The 14,565-nt window shown below is 35.0% G+C and overlaps 1 protein-coding gene across 1 annotated transcript in view; it reads right to left on the reverse strand.

Moving 5' to 3' along the window:
• Positions 1 to 1,638: 1,638 nt before the first annotated feature.
• Positions 1,639 to 14,565, reverse strand: part of slc25a26 (solute carrier family 25 member 26) — a 111,974-nt gene continuing 99,047 nt past the window's right edge. The window contains exon 10 of the mRNA XM_056468759.1: positions 1,639 to 2,101. Coding sequence (XP_056324734.1) covers positions 2,005 to 2,101 — 97 coding nt within the window. The 3' untranslated portion in view covers positions 1,639 to 2,004. The remainder of the gene's footprint in view (positions 2,102 to 14,565) is intronic.

A 14,565-nucleotide genomic window follows, 5' to 3' on the forward strand; every position in this document is an offset into this window, starting at 1 on the left:
GTGGCTAAAAGGTGTTGAGTAGTTAAAACAGAGTACTCCCCAGAAAGTTCGCATTTGTGAGCTGTTACGAACTGTTGAAATGGACTCAAAACATGCTTTGTTTCAGCCGGATTTTGTTCGAAATTCGTTTTTCGTTCTTGGATTTCGTCTGAAGTACACCAGGGTTTTAAGGGGAACTAAAAAACAAACAAACTCAATGTAGGCTCATTCTGAAAACGTAGCCCTATATACATTTCTGCAGATCGCAACCTATGTAGCCAAAGCTACGTATGGCTGCAATTCATCTTTAAAACGAAAGCTACGGGACGGTATGATGTCGTTCCTTTTTCAATAACCAGCTAACCGTTTACTGCATGTGGATGGCTTTTCTACTGGTACCAGTTTGTCCGGTAGCTCGCCATGTACGGACTTGAGATGCAGAGCAGAGTCGACCGCGATGGTCAGTCAGTCAATTAGGGTGCTTTCACACCTGCCTTGTTTAGTTCAGTTGAATCGCACTAGAGTTCGTTTTCCCTCTTGGTGTGGTTCATTTGGGCAGGTGTGAATGTAGCAATCGCACTCGAGTGCGCACCAAAAGCGAACCAAAAAAGCGTATCAAGACCTACTTGAAGAGGTGGTCTCGGTACGCTTTCAAACGAACTCTGGAGCAGTTCGTTTGTGGTGAGAACATGATCCAAGCTAAAACAGACCCAACCAAAAAATATACTGTGCCTTTTGGACTAATCCAGCTGCCGTAGGCTGATGCGCTGTGCATTATGGAATGTGGAGGAAAAATATTTGTTGACAGCGCTTTACCAACAGAGAGAGAGAGGGAAAACATTACCTGATGGATCGTTTGTAGTATTTCCGGAATATGACCATGTCGCAGTTTAGCTAAATGAATTCACGCCTACTGAAATGACCTACAATGCGCCATCGCCATTTGCAATGCCTTAAAACAATGTTTTCCAGCCGCACCCACGCTTCATTTTCGAAATGTATAGTTTGACTAAAGTTATGTATACAAACTATATCCTATGAGCAGGGATATAATCAGCCAGCGCAGCTCAGCATAGTGACATTTTGTGTCTGTTTGTTTACTTGTAGGAGTTCCATTGGCATTTCCCGCATGTGATTTCTGACCAATCGAAAAGCAGTTTATAAAAAAAGTTCAATAACATCTGGCCAATGAGTAATGTGGGTTTTGTCACATGACTGCATTTTGGTTCTTTTCAACTGGTTCGGACCAAAGCAATCAGTGTGGTGTGAAAACAACCCAAAGACGGCAGAAAATGCAACCATGTATTGTTTTTTGCCCTTGGTCCGGACCAAATGAACCAAACTACAGATGTGAAAGCACCCTAAGTCAGTCGGACTTGGATTTACGGATTTACGTGAGAAGAGCAGGCACAAAAGGCACTCGCGAGAGAAATTTGAGATCTGAAAAAGCGTACACAGCGACCTCTGGCGGATTCACGAAAACAAAAACTGCAAAAAACGGAGCTCCTGGGATGTATTTTGCTCTCACCAGAAAAGTATATAGAGGTACATAATCAGAATGAGCCTGGGTTGAACAAACGACCTATCAGTAGCCTATTTTTCATCATTTATAATGAAAATCTGACTTCTACAGCAATGTAACCCAAAGCAGCCAATACATTTTTATAAAAACACTTTAATAGATTGACATAGGCTTGCAAAAAAAGAACATCTGAGTTTAAACCCGATCTGTGGTGCTACATAAGTGGAATTCACGCAGTTAAACTCAATCTGCTGTGCACTGATGAGCAGGAATGCAAACCGCTGTGTTATGTGATCTTTTCCATCCAGGCACCAGGTGTCCCCGCCGTGGCCCCCCAAGACCACCGGTTCAAACTGGGACAGAGGGTGCGTTTCTCAGTCAGATCTGACCAGCCTCCACTGGCCTCTGGTGCCGGTTTGCTCCTTGCTTTTGCAGTTTTGGCTGTACAGTGAGGGTTTGGCTTGAGGAAAGCGGTCCAGTACAAACCGAGCCACAGAAGGTGTTTATAAAAGCGTACGGCGCACTTTCTCATATGCTCCGAGGAAAATGAAGCCTCCCATGCTGATGAACGTCACTCTGGGGATGCTGCCGGCAAACAGCCTTCAGAGATCAAGAGAACACATACACAACCAAGAGTTAGAAATCAAAGGCTTTTTCACACAATTAATAATCACAGAGAAATGTGGATTAATCGTGGTTAAAGACAGGCCATTGTTTGCTGAGAAAAGCCAAACACATTTATTTACATTAACATTCATTTATTTAGCGTACATTTTTATACAATCGACCTAAAATATGATGATAAATGAACATTTCAAATCACCAGAGAGCAGCAATATATGGACGACATTTATTATACATACAGTACATACACATATATACACACATACACATGCACACACTGAAAAAAAAATAGTTTTGCTAAATTGTTGCAAACTATTTATACAGTTAAAGTCAGAATTATTAGACCCCCTGAATTATTAGCCCACCTGTTTATTTTTCCCCCAATTAGTGTTTAACAGAGAGCACATTTCTAAACATAATAGTTTTAATAACTCATTTCTAATAACTGATATATTTTCTCTTTGTCATGATGACAGGAAATAATATTTGACTAGATATTTTTCAAGACACTTCTATACAGCTTAAAGTGACATTTAAAGGCTTAACTAGGTTAATTAGATTAACTAGGCAGGTTAGGGTAATTAGGCAAGTTATTGTATAACGATGGTTTGTTCTGTAGACTAATCAAAAAAAATATAGCTTAAAGGGGCTAATCATTTTGACCTTAAAATGGCTTTAAAAAATTTGAAATGCCTTTAATCTAGTTTAAAATAAACAAACAAAACTTTCTCCAGAAGAAAAAATATTATCAGACATACTGTGAAAATTTCCTTGCTCTGTTAAACATCATTTGGGAAATATTTAAAGAAAAAAAATTAAAAGGGGGGCTAATAATTCTGACTTCAACTGTATATATTGAATTTAAACAAACAAATGAAATGTAGTAATGTTCAATTTAATTTGTTTGTTTCAGTTCAGCCCAAATAAAGTGTTTACAGCCACTTAACTTTACAAAAAAATTGTAAATCCAAGAAATCATCTTTGAATATTTTTTTCAGTGCAGAGAGGAAAGAGTGTGTCTCCTACAGGTGGTTTGTCAAGCCTACTCACTGATGTGAAGCTCACTCAGAATTGCACAATGTTTTTCCAGAAATGTGGAGTGTTTTTATGAGTGTCTGGTGCATACGGAGAGGAAAAGAGTGTGTCTCCTATCAAGCCCACTCACCTGCACAATGTATAATACATGGTACTGTAAAAAAATCCTGGTTGCCTTAGATTTTTCATTCATTCATTTTCCATTTTCATTAGTCTGTATTTCAGAGGTTGCCACAGTGGAATGAACTGCCAACTATTCCACCATATGTTTTATGCAGTGGATGCCTTTCCAGTCACAACCCAGTATTGAGAGACATCTATACACACTCATTCACACACACACACACACACTCATACACTACGGACAATTTAGTTTATTCAATTCACCTATAGTGCATGTCTTTGGACTGGGGCGGTAACCAGAGCACCCGTAAGAAACCCACGAGAACACGAGGAGAACATGCAAACTCCACACAGAAATGTCAACTGACCCAGCCGGAGCTTGAACAAGCAACCCTCTTGCTGTGAGACAACTGCGCTAACCCCCGTGCTGCACCCCTTAGATTTTTCAGTTGTATCAAATTAACCTTATGAGATTTTTTTTAACTTAAATGACATTAAACTCACTTAAAAGAGTGTTTAGAACTTTAAAAAGCCAGAAAAATGATTAACTTACTTTAATATGTTATGGTTAACACAAAAACATATGCTGTCATGACTTATTGATCATATACATACAATTATTATATATATTCATATACAATTAATGCATAGACTGAAGCAGAATACTGTCTATATATATTTATACAGTTGAAGTCAGAATTATTAGGCCCCTTTGATTTTTTTTTTTTTTTTTTTGCTTTTTTAAATATTTCCCAAATGATGTTTAACAAAGCAAGGAAATTTTCACTAATATGTCTGATAATATTTTTTCTTCTGGAGAAAGTGCTATTTGTTTAATTTCGACAAGAATAAAAGCAGTTTTTAATTTTTAAACACCATTTTAAGGTCAATATTATTAGCCCCTTTAAGCTAATTTTTTATTCAATAGTCTACAGAAAAAAACATTGTTATACAATTTCCCTAATTAATTTCCCTAACCTGCCTAGTTAACCTAACTAAACTAGTTAAGCCATTAAATGTCACTTTAAGCTGTATAGAAGTGTCTAGAAAAATATCTAGTCAAATATTATTTACTGTCATCATGGCAAAGATAAAATAAATCAGTTATTAGAAATGAGTTATTAAAACTATCATGTTTAAAAATGTGATGAAATAATTTTCTCTCCCTTAAACAGAAATTGGGGGAAAAAATAAACAGGGGGGCTAATAATTCTTACTTCAACTGTGTGTGTGTGTGTGTGTGTGTGTGTGTATGTATATATATATATATATATATATATATATATATATATATATATATATATATATATATATATATATATATATATATATATATATATATATATATATATATATACATATACACACACACACACACACACACACATTTACCACTAGCCTATACAGTCAACAGCAGTCCATTTTGAAGTCGAGTTTGTCAGTCTGAGATAGATTTGATGTTTGCTAGAACTTTTCAATTCAGCACTCAAGTCATGTCAAGTCACGCTTATTTACGAAGAATTTCATACAGGCGACTGCTTAAAAGCAAGATAGACCTGTTAATCAATCAGTTTTATGCTTTAATAGAATTGTGTAAGAATATTGTTATATAGGATTTTGTGCAGAAAAACTGCATTAAATCTCGGTTTAATTTTATTTATTTTTTGTAATTTAATATTATCCCAGCCCTTTTTCACAATACTGCCTGAATGAAGTCTAGTGTGACCATGTCTTTACTCCTGATGCTGGACAGAAAATTGAACCAACAAGGATGTCGCAGTGAGCCAGAGGTGATCTGTTGCTCCACCCACTCAGGGAGTACTTTGATGTTGGTGTCACTATATGCTCTCAGAAACATAAATATTTGTATATAAAAACATATTGAGCATAAACTTGATACATTTTTTTTTTGTCATTTACATCGTCCATAATGCTTCATAGAATATGTAGCCTAATTAAAGCTGTTAAACGGATTATTCATTATGAAATTTGCTCATTGTACACTCTCAGAAAAAAGGTACACGGTGGTACAAATAATGTTCCTCAAGGAACCGTTTTGTACCTTTGTAAATTTTATGGTACAACTGAAATGAAGGTACACAATTGTTCTCATAAAAAAGGTACATAAGTGTTGGACAACTCCCTCTTTATTTCAATAACTATGAAAATAAATATTACTGGAAAGGCAAAGGGATTTTATGAATAATTTCCATGTTAAAACAAGAGTTATAATTTAACAGCATGTGTTTAAAGAAACTCATAAATATTAATTATTAAGTTCTATAATACAAAACAACTGGTAAAACAAAACCATTTGCACTTTAAACTAAATATTTAAGGCATTTTTAATAAACATTTGGTAAGGATTTTCATCATTGATATCCACAATGATTTTGGTGTTTGCTTTCCATTACGCACGTGAGCTGGCAAAAGTCCTGCATATGCAAAGTGTTTATGCAGACGCTTTAGTATTGTTAAAGTAATCAAACATTGTGCATATCTCATTACAATACTTTTGCATAATTCTATTTCTATTTTAAAATTAAGTAAATTAAATGAACTTTTAAGTGATTACAAAGGTATTGTGTGAAAATCTTTTTTTATATATTGTACATGGGAGAATGGGTTTCTGTAACATTTTTGTGGAAAGTGTTGTGAAATGTTAAGCAAAAAAATCGAATTCCTTTTTTATCAGGGGTTGTAACAGCAGATGGAAAATATTTTAAAGAATGTTGAAAACCAGAAGCCATTGATTAACATTATACAAAATACTATGAGAGTCAATGTCTATGGTTTTGAAATATTCTTCAAAATATTCTTTTGTGTTCAACTGAAATCCACTTTGGAACAAGTGGAGGGTGAGTAAATGGTCAGTAAAATGTTATTTTTGATTGAAGTATGCAGTTCATTTGCATGCTGGTTTGATTTTCATATACAGTTGAAGTCAGAATTATTAGCCCCCCATTGATTTTTCTTTTTTTATATATTTTCCAAATAATGTTTAACAGAGCAAGGAAATTTTCACAGTATGTCTGATCATATTTTTTTCTTCTGGAGAAAGTCTTATTTGTTTTATTTCAGCTAGAATAAAAGCAGTTTTTAATTTTTAAAAACTATTTTAGGGTCAAAATTATTAGCCCCTTTTAGCTATATATATATATATATATATATATATATATATATATATATATATATATATATATATATATATATATATATATATATATATATATATATATATATATATAGATAGTCTATAGAATGAACCATCATTATACAATAGCTTGCCTAATTACCTTAACTTGCCTAATTGACCTAATTAAGTTAAGCCTTTAAATGTTACTTTAAGCTGTATAGATAAGTCTTAAAAAATATCTAGTAAAATATTATTTACTGTCATCATGGCAAAGAGAAAATAAATCAGATATTAGAAAATGAGACAGAAATTGGGGAAAAAAATAAACAGGGGGCTAATAATTCAGGGGGGCTAATAATTCTGACTTTAACTGTATGCCTATGCTTCAAATCAAAGTTCATAACAAGATTTGCCACAAAGTAGGTTGCATAAGTTTAGACTATATCCTCTAGTGCTCTAATAAATGTAATTGAATATTCTCATCCAATATATATTTTCTTAAAATGAAGGGAAAGACTCAATAATGAAGTGCGTTACAAATGAATTACCAAGCTAAACTGTCATCCAGTCGCAGAGCTTTTGCACACTAAATGCAACATCAGCTTGGAAGCAAGCGCCTTTGTTTGATGGAATTCACAGAGCAGAATCGAATCAAACTTTAGCCATGCTCGATAACACAAGTATTCGCTATTTCTCAGCTGACAGCGTGTTGTTTGACAGATTACGGAGTGTTTGAGCAGGAATGTGCAGTGTAGGGGTTGTTGATGTTGGAGAGGTTAGAGGATGCGACAGGCCATGAAAGTACTGTAGTCTCCTAAGGCTCTTTTCCACGCAGCTGCTTTTGGTATAAGCACTGGCCCCCGGGGGCCTCTCCGCATGACTGATGGCCAGATGACATCCACACACGGCCCTCAAACTCCCCCAGCACTCGCTCACTTTGGCTCCTTTCTCATTTAGCTTCGTCTTGCTCAACTCTTCTCGCTGTGTGTTTACATGGACACCAGTCATCTGACTATTTACCTTTTCCTGAACAAGACAACATTATGATTAAGGTGTTGATTTTAGATTTCTTTTAATTTCCTGTTTTAGGTGTTGTAGTACATTGACCAGTTAATGACACACATCAATAGGTCCCCATAAGACAGCATCCAATGTTACTGTCCAGAATTTAGTTTATTAACATACAGTTTGTTTGTGTTATAATATCATGTACAGTTTTAAGCTTTGCATTTTAAATTCTACGAAAGCTTCAAGTGCAGTTGATTATTTTTCATGCTTAGTGTGCAAACGTCAATAGTATCAAAACAATGCTCTTGTTTGCCATCAAACTGTTCACTACTGCTGTAAAACATGGCAAAAATGACCTAGGCAGCGATGATAGTTTAATTAAGGTGCATACAAATAAGTCCACTTTTTCATACGTCCCCTGATGCTTAGCCCGAATAATTGGAGTTACTTCAGTGAAGTGTTTTACTTCCGGGAACTAGTGAGAGGCTCCATGAGCTGCCATTGCTCTTGACAAAAAGGCTCCATTGGAGTCAATGGAATTGTCGCAACTCTCTCTCACTATGGTCAAAGTCCCTTTAACGCAAGTCATTTCACTCGGTGGCCATCTTTGAAATGCCTTTTGGGCAGTATGCTCGGGCATTCTGAATGATCTTAATGAGGAAACATCAAATTCTCCTGCTTTCCAAGCTTACGATTACATTACATACTTGAAATCACCAATAAACTTAAACAGTAGCTGTCTCAGGAGTTTCGTTTCTAAATGTTTGAATCAAACAAATCTGCATATTTTCAGGTTGCCCAAGCTAATGCGCTTGCACACATAAAAGGAACGAGATCACGACACCAACCACATTCATGGCCATTCTACATATTATCATCCTCTTGATAATGATAGTCTGATCACACTGAAGTAATCCACAACTTGGTCTTGATGGTGAATTTCGGGCTACGTCCGAAACCGCCTACTACTCAGTAGGTACTGCATTTGAATTTAAATGTACTACTCGGCCGTTAGAAAAGTACGGTCTATACAGTATAAATGTGAAAAGTATGAATGGAATTCGGACGTACTACATCCGCCATTTTGTCATGGTCACGTGACCTAACTGCGTCAGTTGCGTTGCTTTACTCCCATTCATGAATTCGCTCGCGGGGCATCATGGGATAGCGCAGCATGCATGGGATGCGCACTCCATAATATCGCCGGAAGTAGTAAGTCATCCGGGTACTTCTCGCATACTGATTTTCGAACTCTATGAATTCGGACATACTACTCGGCTTGCATACTGATTTTAGTGTAAAAGTATGCAGTTTCGGATGCAGCCTCTATGTTCACAAGTTTGTGGACAATTGAGTAGTTGCTGTCACGTGATGTGCATTTGACAGGATGGATTGTATCCCAGCATTTGTTTTATATAGATTACAAAACCAAAACACTTCTGTTTTCAAGTGCACTTGCTTCATTTAAAAGTAGAGATTTCAAGCTTTATGTGGATATATTTCTTATGTCTGTAAAGCAAGCATCCACTGAGATTTCAGCATGTTTGTTGACCACCAAACTGTCGTAAAAGCACACATCTGGTCCGAGCTTTCCTCCCGGAGAAACATCAATAGTCTACAGTGATCTATGATTGGCTCCTGTACTAATAGGCGGGGTTTTTTTGCTTTATTGACCATTACACTTTTCCCCATTCAAAACTATACAAGTGACATGTCTTGTATATTCAATAGTCAAACATGCAACATTCTGTTAACCAAAACAAAAACTTTCTGATAGCAAACACAACTTGCGATGAAAAAAAAATGTTGCCTGCAGGACACATTAGGATACGCACCTTTGGTTGTGATCTAACTCGTACACAATTATAGGCTTTAGGGTTATGACATTGCATTAAAAGATTACTTCTGAAATCGCAGTAGAAGCTTTGAATGTAAATACAGCATGACAAAAATTCAATTAGGTACACTTTTATGAATGGGCAGAATGACTGAGATGACCATTCTAGCACAGTAGATATAGAATTTTGGTAGTTCTAGTGATTCAACTACTACGCACAGTGAGGTGGCATTTATTCTGCTCACAGTTCATCCATCGATTATTAAAAGGAAATTTATTATAAGTAGCACGATTAACCATTGTGTATTATTCATATTGTATACATTACAAATTGTACCTCTTCTCATCAAGAAAAACCACCATCAATCAAGAATACATAATAATGTGGTGTCATGGTTTTGCAATCAAAACATATCATTATAATGAAAGTCAATGTGACAGAAACAGCTACGAACATAACAGAATGGTAGTCAACCGCCCACAGTGTTACGTTTTTGTAAATTCTCAATGTGTTTTCCCAAAATATGTGTCAAAATAAGATTTGTTGCCAAAAATCATTCCATTTCCTGAAGAGAAAATTGTGGCCAAATTAAGACTCAAAATAACTCCATAGTGGATGAAAACCCCAACAGTAGGGTTAGGGTTAACCCCAAAAGCTACAAACATTTTTATCAGCAGCAATATTATGGACGTAACATTATTTTCATGACTGATACAACTAAAGCACAAAGCCAAACGTACCTCTCACATTTTCACTATGTATATGGATTACTTGTAGCTCAATCTTATTATCTAAGTGATTTAAGTTCTTTTGAATGGAAGTTTCTTAAACAGAAAGTGTGACCCATAATTTTAAACAGTGTTTGATGAAGGTGTAAAATGCACTTTGATATTGCGACTAAAATTGCAATACTTTATGTTTTAATCCAATGTGTTTATATGATTTAGCTGGATTAATGTAAACAAACATCTTTGTTGACATGATAGATCCTTAATCAGAGCATTATCTTAATATTAATGTCAATATTGTGATATTGTTGTAATGAAATATACATCCACTTTTATCTTTCAGTCTATATCAAACTTGGTCTTGCTATACTGTGCATAACTAATTTCCCATTCGAGGCCCATCCAGTCATCCAAACAGACTGATTTGAGATCAGTCAACTCAAGTCCTTTAGTGCGACACCTGTGGGGGATAATGGTGCTCGGAAAGTGGGGGTGGGTCGGATCTAAAATTAGACATAAGGTCACGAGTGGTGTAACCACTAATACATCAATTTTGTCAACTGTAAAGCTGTACAAGGTGCCAAGCATGTCAGGGATCTCTTGACTATTCCAGAGATTCGCAGAACTCTGCGTTTCAGCATGCTTCTGCTGGGATCATGTGTTTTACAGAGCGATGCTATGTCATAGTGAGCATGTGTGTGTGGACCTGTGAGCAAACACACTCATCCTGGAACGAATTAGCAAGGACGGAGTCTGACAGTTTGTCTGTGCTGCGTGGGGTTGCTATTTCAGACTGTGCACTAAAAGAAATGAGAAACCTTACGCATGTGCTTTGAGTCATTTCTGACTCAATCCTCTGCAATGGAAACCAATAATATGGACATTTATATTAAGGATGCTATTGTTTACAAATACATAAACTATATATATATATATATATATATATATATATATATATATATATATATATATATATATATATATATATATATATATATATATATATATATATATATATATATATATATATATATATATAGATTCAGTTGAAGTCAGAATTATTAGCCCCCCTTTGATTTTTTTTTTTTCTTTTTTAAATATTTCCCAAATGATGTTTAAAAGAGCAAGGAAATTTTCACAGTATGTCTGATAATATTTTTTCTTCTGGAGAAAGTCTTTTTTGTTTTATTTTGGCTAGAATAAATGCAGTTTTTAATTTAAAAAAAAACATTTTAAGGACAAAATTATTAGCCCCTTTAAGCTAATTTATTTATTTATTTATTTTTATTTTATATATATATATATATATATATATATATATATATATATATATATATATATATATATATATAGAACAAACCATCGTTATACAATAACTTGCCTAATTACCCTAACCTACCTAGTTAACCTAATTAACCTAGTTAAGCCTTTAAATGTCACTTTAAGCTGAATAAAAGTGTCTTGAAAAATATGTAGTCAAATATTATTTACTGTCATCATGGCAGAGATAAAATAAATCAGTTATTAGAAATGAGTTATTAAAACTATTATGTTTAGAAATGTGCTGAAAAAAAAATCTTCTCCCTGTTAAACAGAAACTGGGGGAAAAAATTAACAGGGGGGGGGGGGGGGGGGGGCGAATAATTCTGACTTCAACTGTATATAAGAGGGTGGACTCTTAAGGGGCCTAATAATATTGACCTAATAATCTTGACCTAATAATATTGACCTAATAATATTGACCTTAAAAATATATTCTATAATATTTAATTTCTTTCAAAACTTTTATTTACCGTTTTATATGTTAATTTATTGTTTTATGGGTTGTAAGAAAGCATACATCGTATTCATACTTAACTGTGTTGCTGCAAAACACAGATCATTTACAATCAAAATTATTGGTTGCCATTGACATTACTCTCAGTTGACCACTCGTGGTCAGATCCCTGAAAACATATTAATAACAGATGGAAACGGCCAATAAGAATTCAGCTCCTGCACTTAAAGCATCAGCCTGACTGCACTGCTAATAATACATAAAACATCAATTATCTTGTTAGAAAACCACAAATCCTCCCAAACTACAAGAGGAAATTAAACCCAAGACAAAACAGTTACATCACATTCAGATGAGCTCATTGTGACATCATCACCCTGCCCAGTCACAACCACCTATTTAATAACAATCCTATTAATGCCCCATAAATATGATATGCTTACCAGAGGCTTACTGCACTTATTTCTGCCCATGTGCCACTGCAGGTTGTGCTTTGCTACATATATTGTTTAAAATGTGCTATTTTGTGTTATTTGAAGTTTAAAAGGCACTGTTTGACTCAAATTTAAAGGAAAGTAAAAAAAGTATGTAAGAAGAATGCACTGAATCACGTAATTAAATTACTTTTCAGACAAAGTAACTAGAAAAGGAATTAAAATCAAATTTAAGTGATGTAGTTAGTAAGTCATTAGTTTTTTGACATTTCAAAATGATGTGAAAATATTAGGATATATTATTTTTCAGCCATTAGACAAATATCTGCATGCATGCTTATATATATTAACTATATTATATTTGAGTGTAAGTGTGTGTGTGCATGTTTGAACATACATGATTTCTGAAAAATAATATATGTCCATTTTCACAAAATTTTGAAATACATTTGAAATATTTACACTGAAGCATTTTACATACAGTGTTCAGCTTGTATAAGTACAGTCTTCACAACTGTCTCTTTTCAATTACAATTTTTAATAGGATGCTATACAATATTATGTTTGTGTATATACAGTGACTCCCTGACAAACGTCTTGTCACCTATCCTAAGTTTTAGGAACTTAATAGAAATAATGTACAGTATAGAATATAAAGTCATGGTGCCGTTAAAAAAAAGAATGAATATTGTGTATGACTCCCATGAGCTTGGACGACTGCATCCATACATCTCTGCAATGACTCAAATAACTTATTAATAAAGTCATCTGGAATGGCAAAGAAAGCGTTATTGCAGGAACCCCAGAGTTCATCAAGATGCTTTGAAATCATCTTCAATGCCTCCTCCTTCATCTTACCCCAGACATGCTCAATAATGTTCATGTTTGGTGACTGGGCTGACCAATCCTGGAGCACCTTGACCTTCTTTGCTTTTAAGAACTTTAGTGTGGAGGCTGAAGTATGAGAAGGAGCGCTATCCTGCTGAAGAATTTGCCCTCTCCTGTGGTTTGTATTTGTAATGGGCAGCACAAATGTCTTGATACCTCAGGCTATTGATGCTGCTATCCACTCTGCAGATCTCTCGCACACCCCGATACTGAATGTAACCCCAAACCATGACCTTTCCTTCACCGAACTTGACTGATTTCTATAGGAATCTTGCATCCATGTGGGTTCCAATAGGTCTTCTGCAGTATTTGGGATGCAGTACAAAAGATGATTCATTGGAAAAATCTACCTTCTGCCACTGAACAACTAGAAGTCAAGTTATTATTTGTTGCTCTTATAACTATTGTACAGGTAGTGTACAATAGTTTAGTCAGTACTGAAGCCAAATCTGGATCTAACAAAACAACTCAAAAAATGTGTACACCCAAACATATTAAATAAACATTTTAAATAGCGGAAAAATCAAGAGAAACAAATATTAAATTTAGTCAATTGAACTTAAATGTATTGTCTTACAATTTCTAAAGATGTTCAGTGACAAAAATATTATTTTAATAAATGTATCCATTTAATAAAACTGTTTCAAAATACATGACCTATATTCACTGAGAAATGAATACAAATACTGGGTGTACTCATTTATGCTGAGCACTGTACATACATACAGTATATGACATTTTTATATCTGTGAAATTCAAATATGTGCGTCATTCAACTTGTATTATAAATATGTAATTTGCATACGTAGCCATATATCAGATTTCCATATGTGATGAATTCACTGTAACTGGAGGCCATTATGAGCTCATTGTACATGTCGTTAACATGACTCTCTCCTTTGCATCATCCTGGCCTCTTGCTTCTGGACATGGGAGCCGAATGTGGCTTTAGTCTGGTTTTGGGGCAGCAGCACTTCAAAGCTTGGAGGAAGGTTAGCTCTCGAGCGCATGGCTGCCCTGATTGGCTGTGTTTTGGTTGCTGTGGTTAGAAGCTCTGACACACATGGAAGCACTTTCTGGCTTCGCTAGTCTGCAATTGGAGCCATTACAGTAATTACAGCTTTAAAGCCAAGCAATTTGTACGAGGCATGCGGTAGTGTAACAGAGTTGTTGCCCTTACGCAGGCAGGCCCGAACCCCTTTTGCCAGCTCTGTTTTTTTAGCCCCATGTTCTCCAAGAGTTTAATATAATGCAATCTGGGAAGGGATTTGAGGAATTCCTCGAAGTCATAGAGTTTATTTTGTGTATTGGAATTAAAAAAACTTATTCTAATGATCAACCAGTGCAGTAAGATTTAAATAAAGATCTGCAGACATTTTTTTGCTATTTCTGCGCAGAATTATATAAAAAATCTGTGGATTTATGCTAAATGATTTTGGGTGCATCATGATATGAATTAAAAACTAATCACGT

The sequence above is a fragment of the Danio aesculapii genome, chromosome 11, assembly GCF_903798145.1.
Source record: "Danio aesculapii chromosome 11, fDanAes4.1, whole genome shotgun sequence".
Classification (NCBI taxonomy): Eukaryota; Metazoa; Chordata; class Actinopteri; order Cypriniformes; family Danionidae; genus Danio; species Danio aesculapii.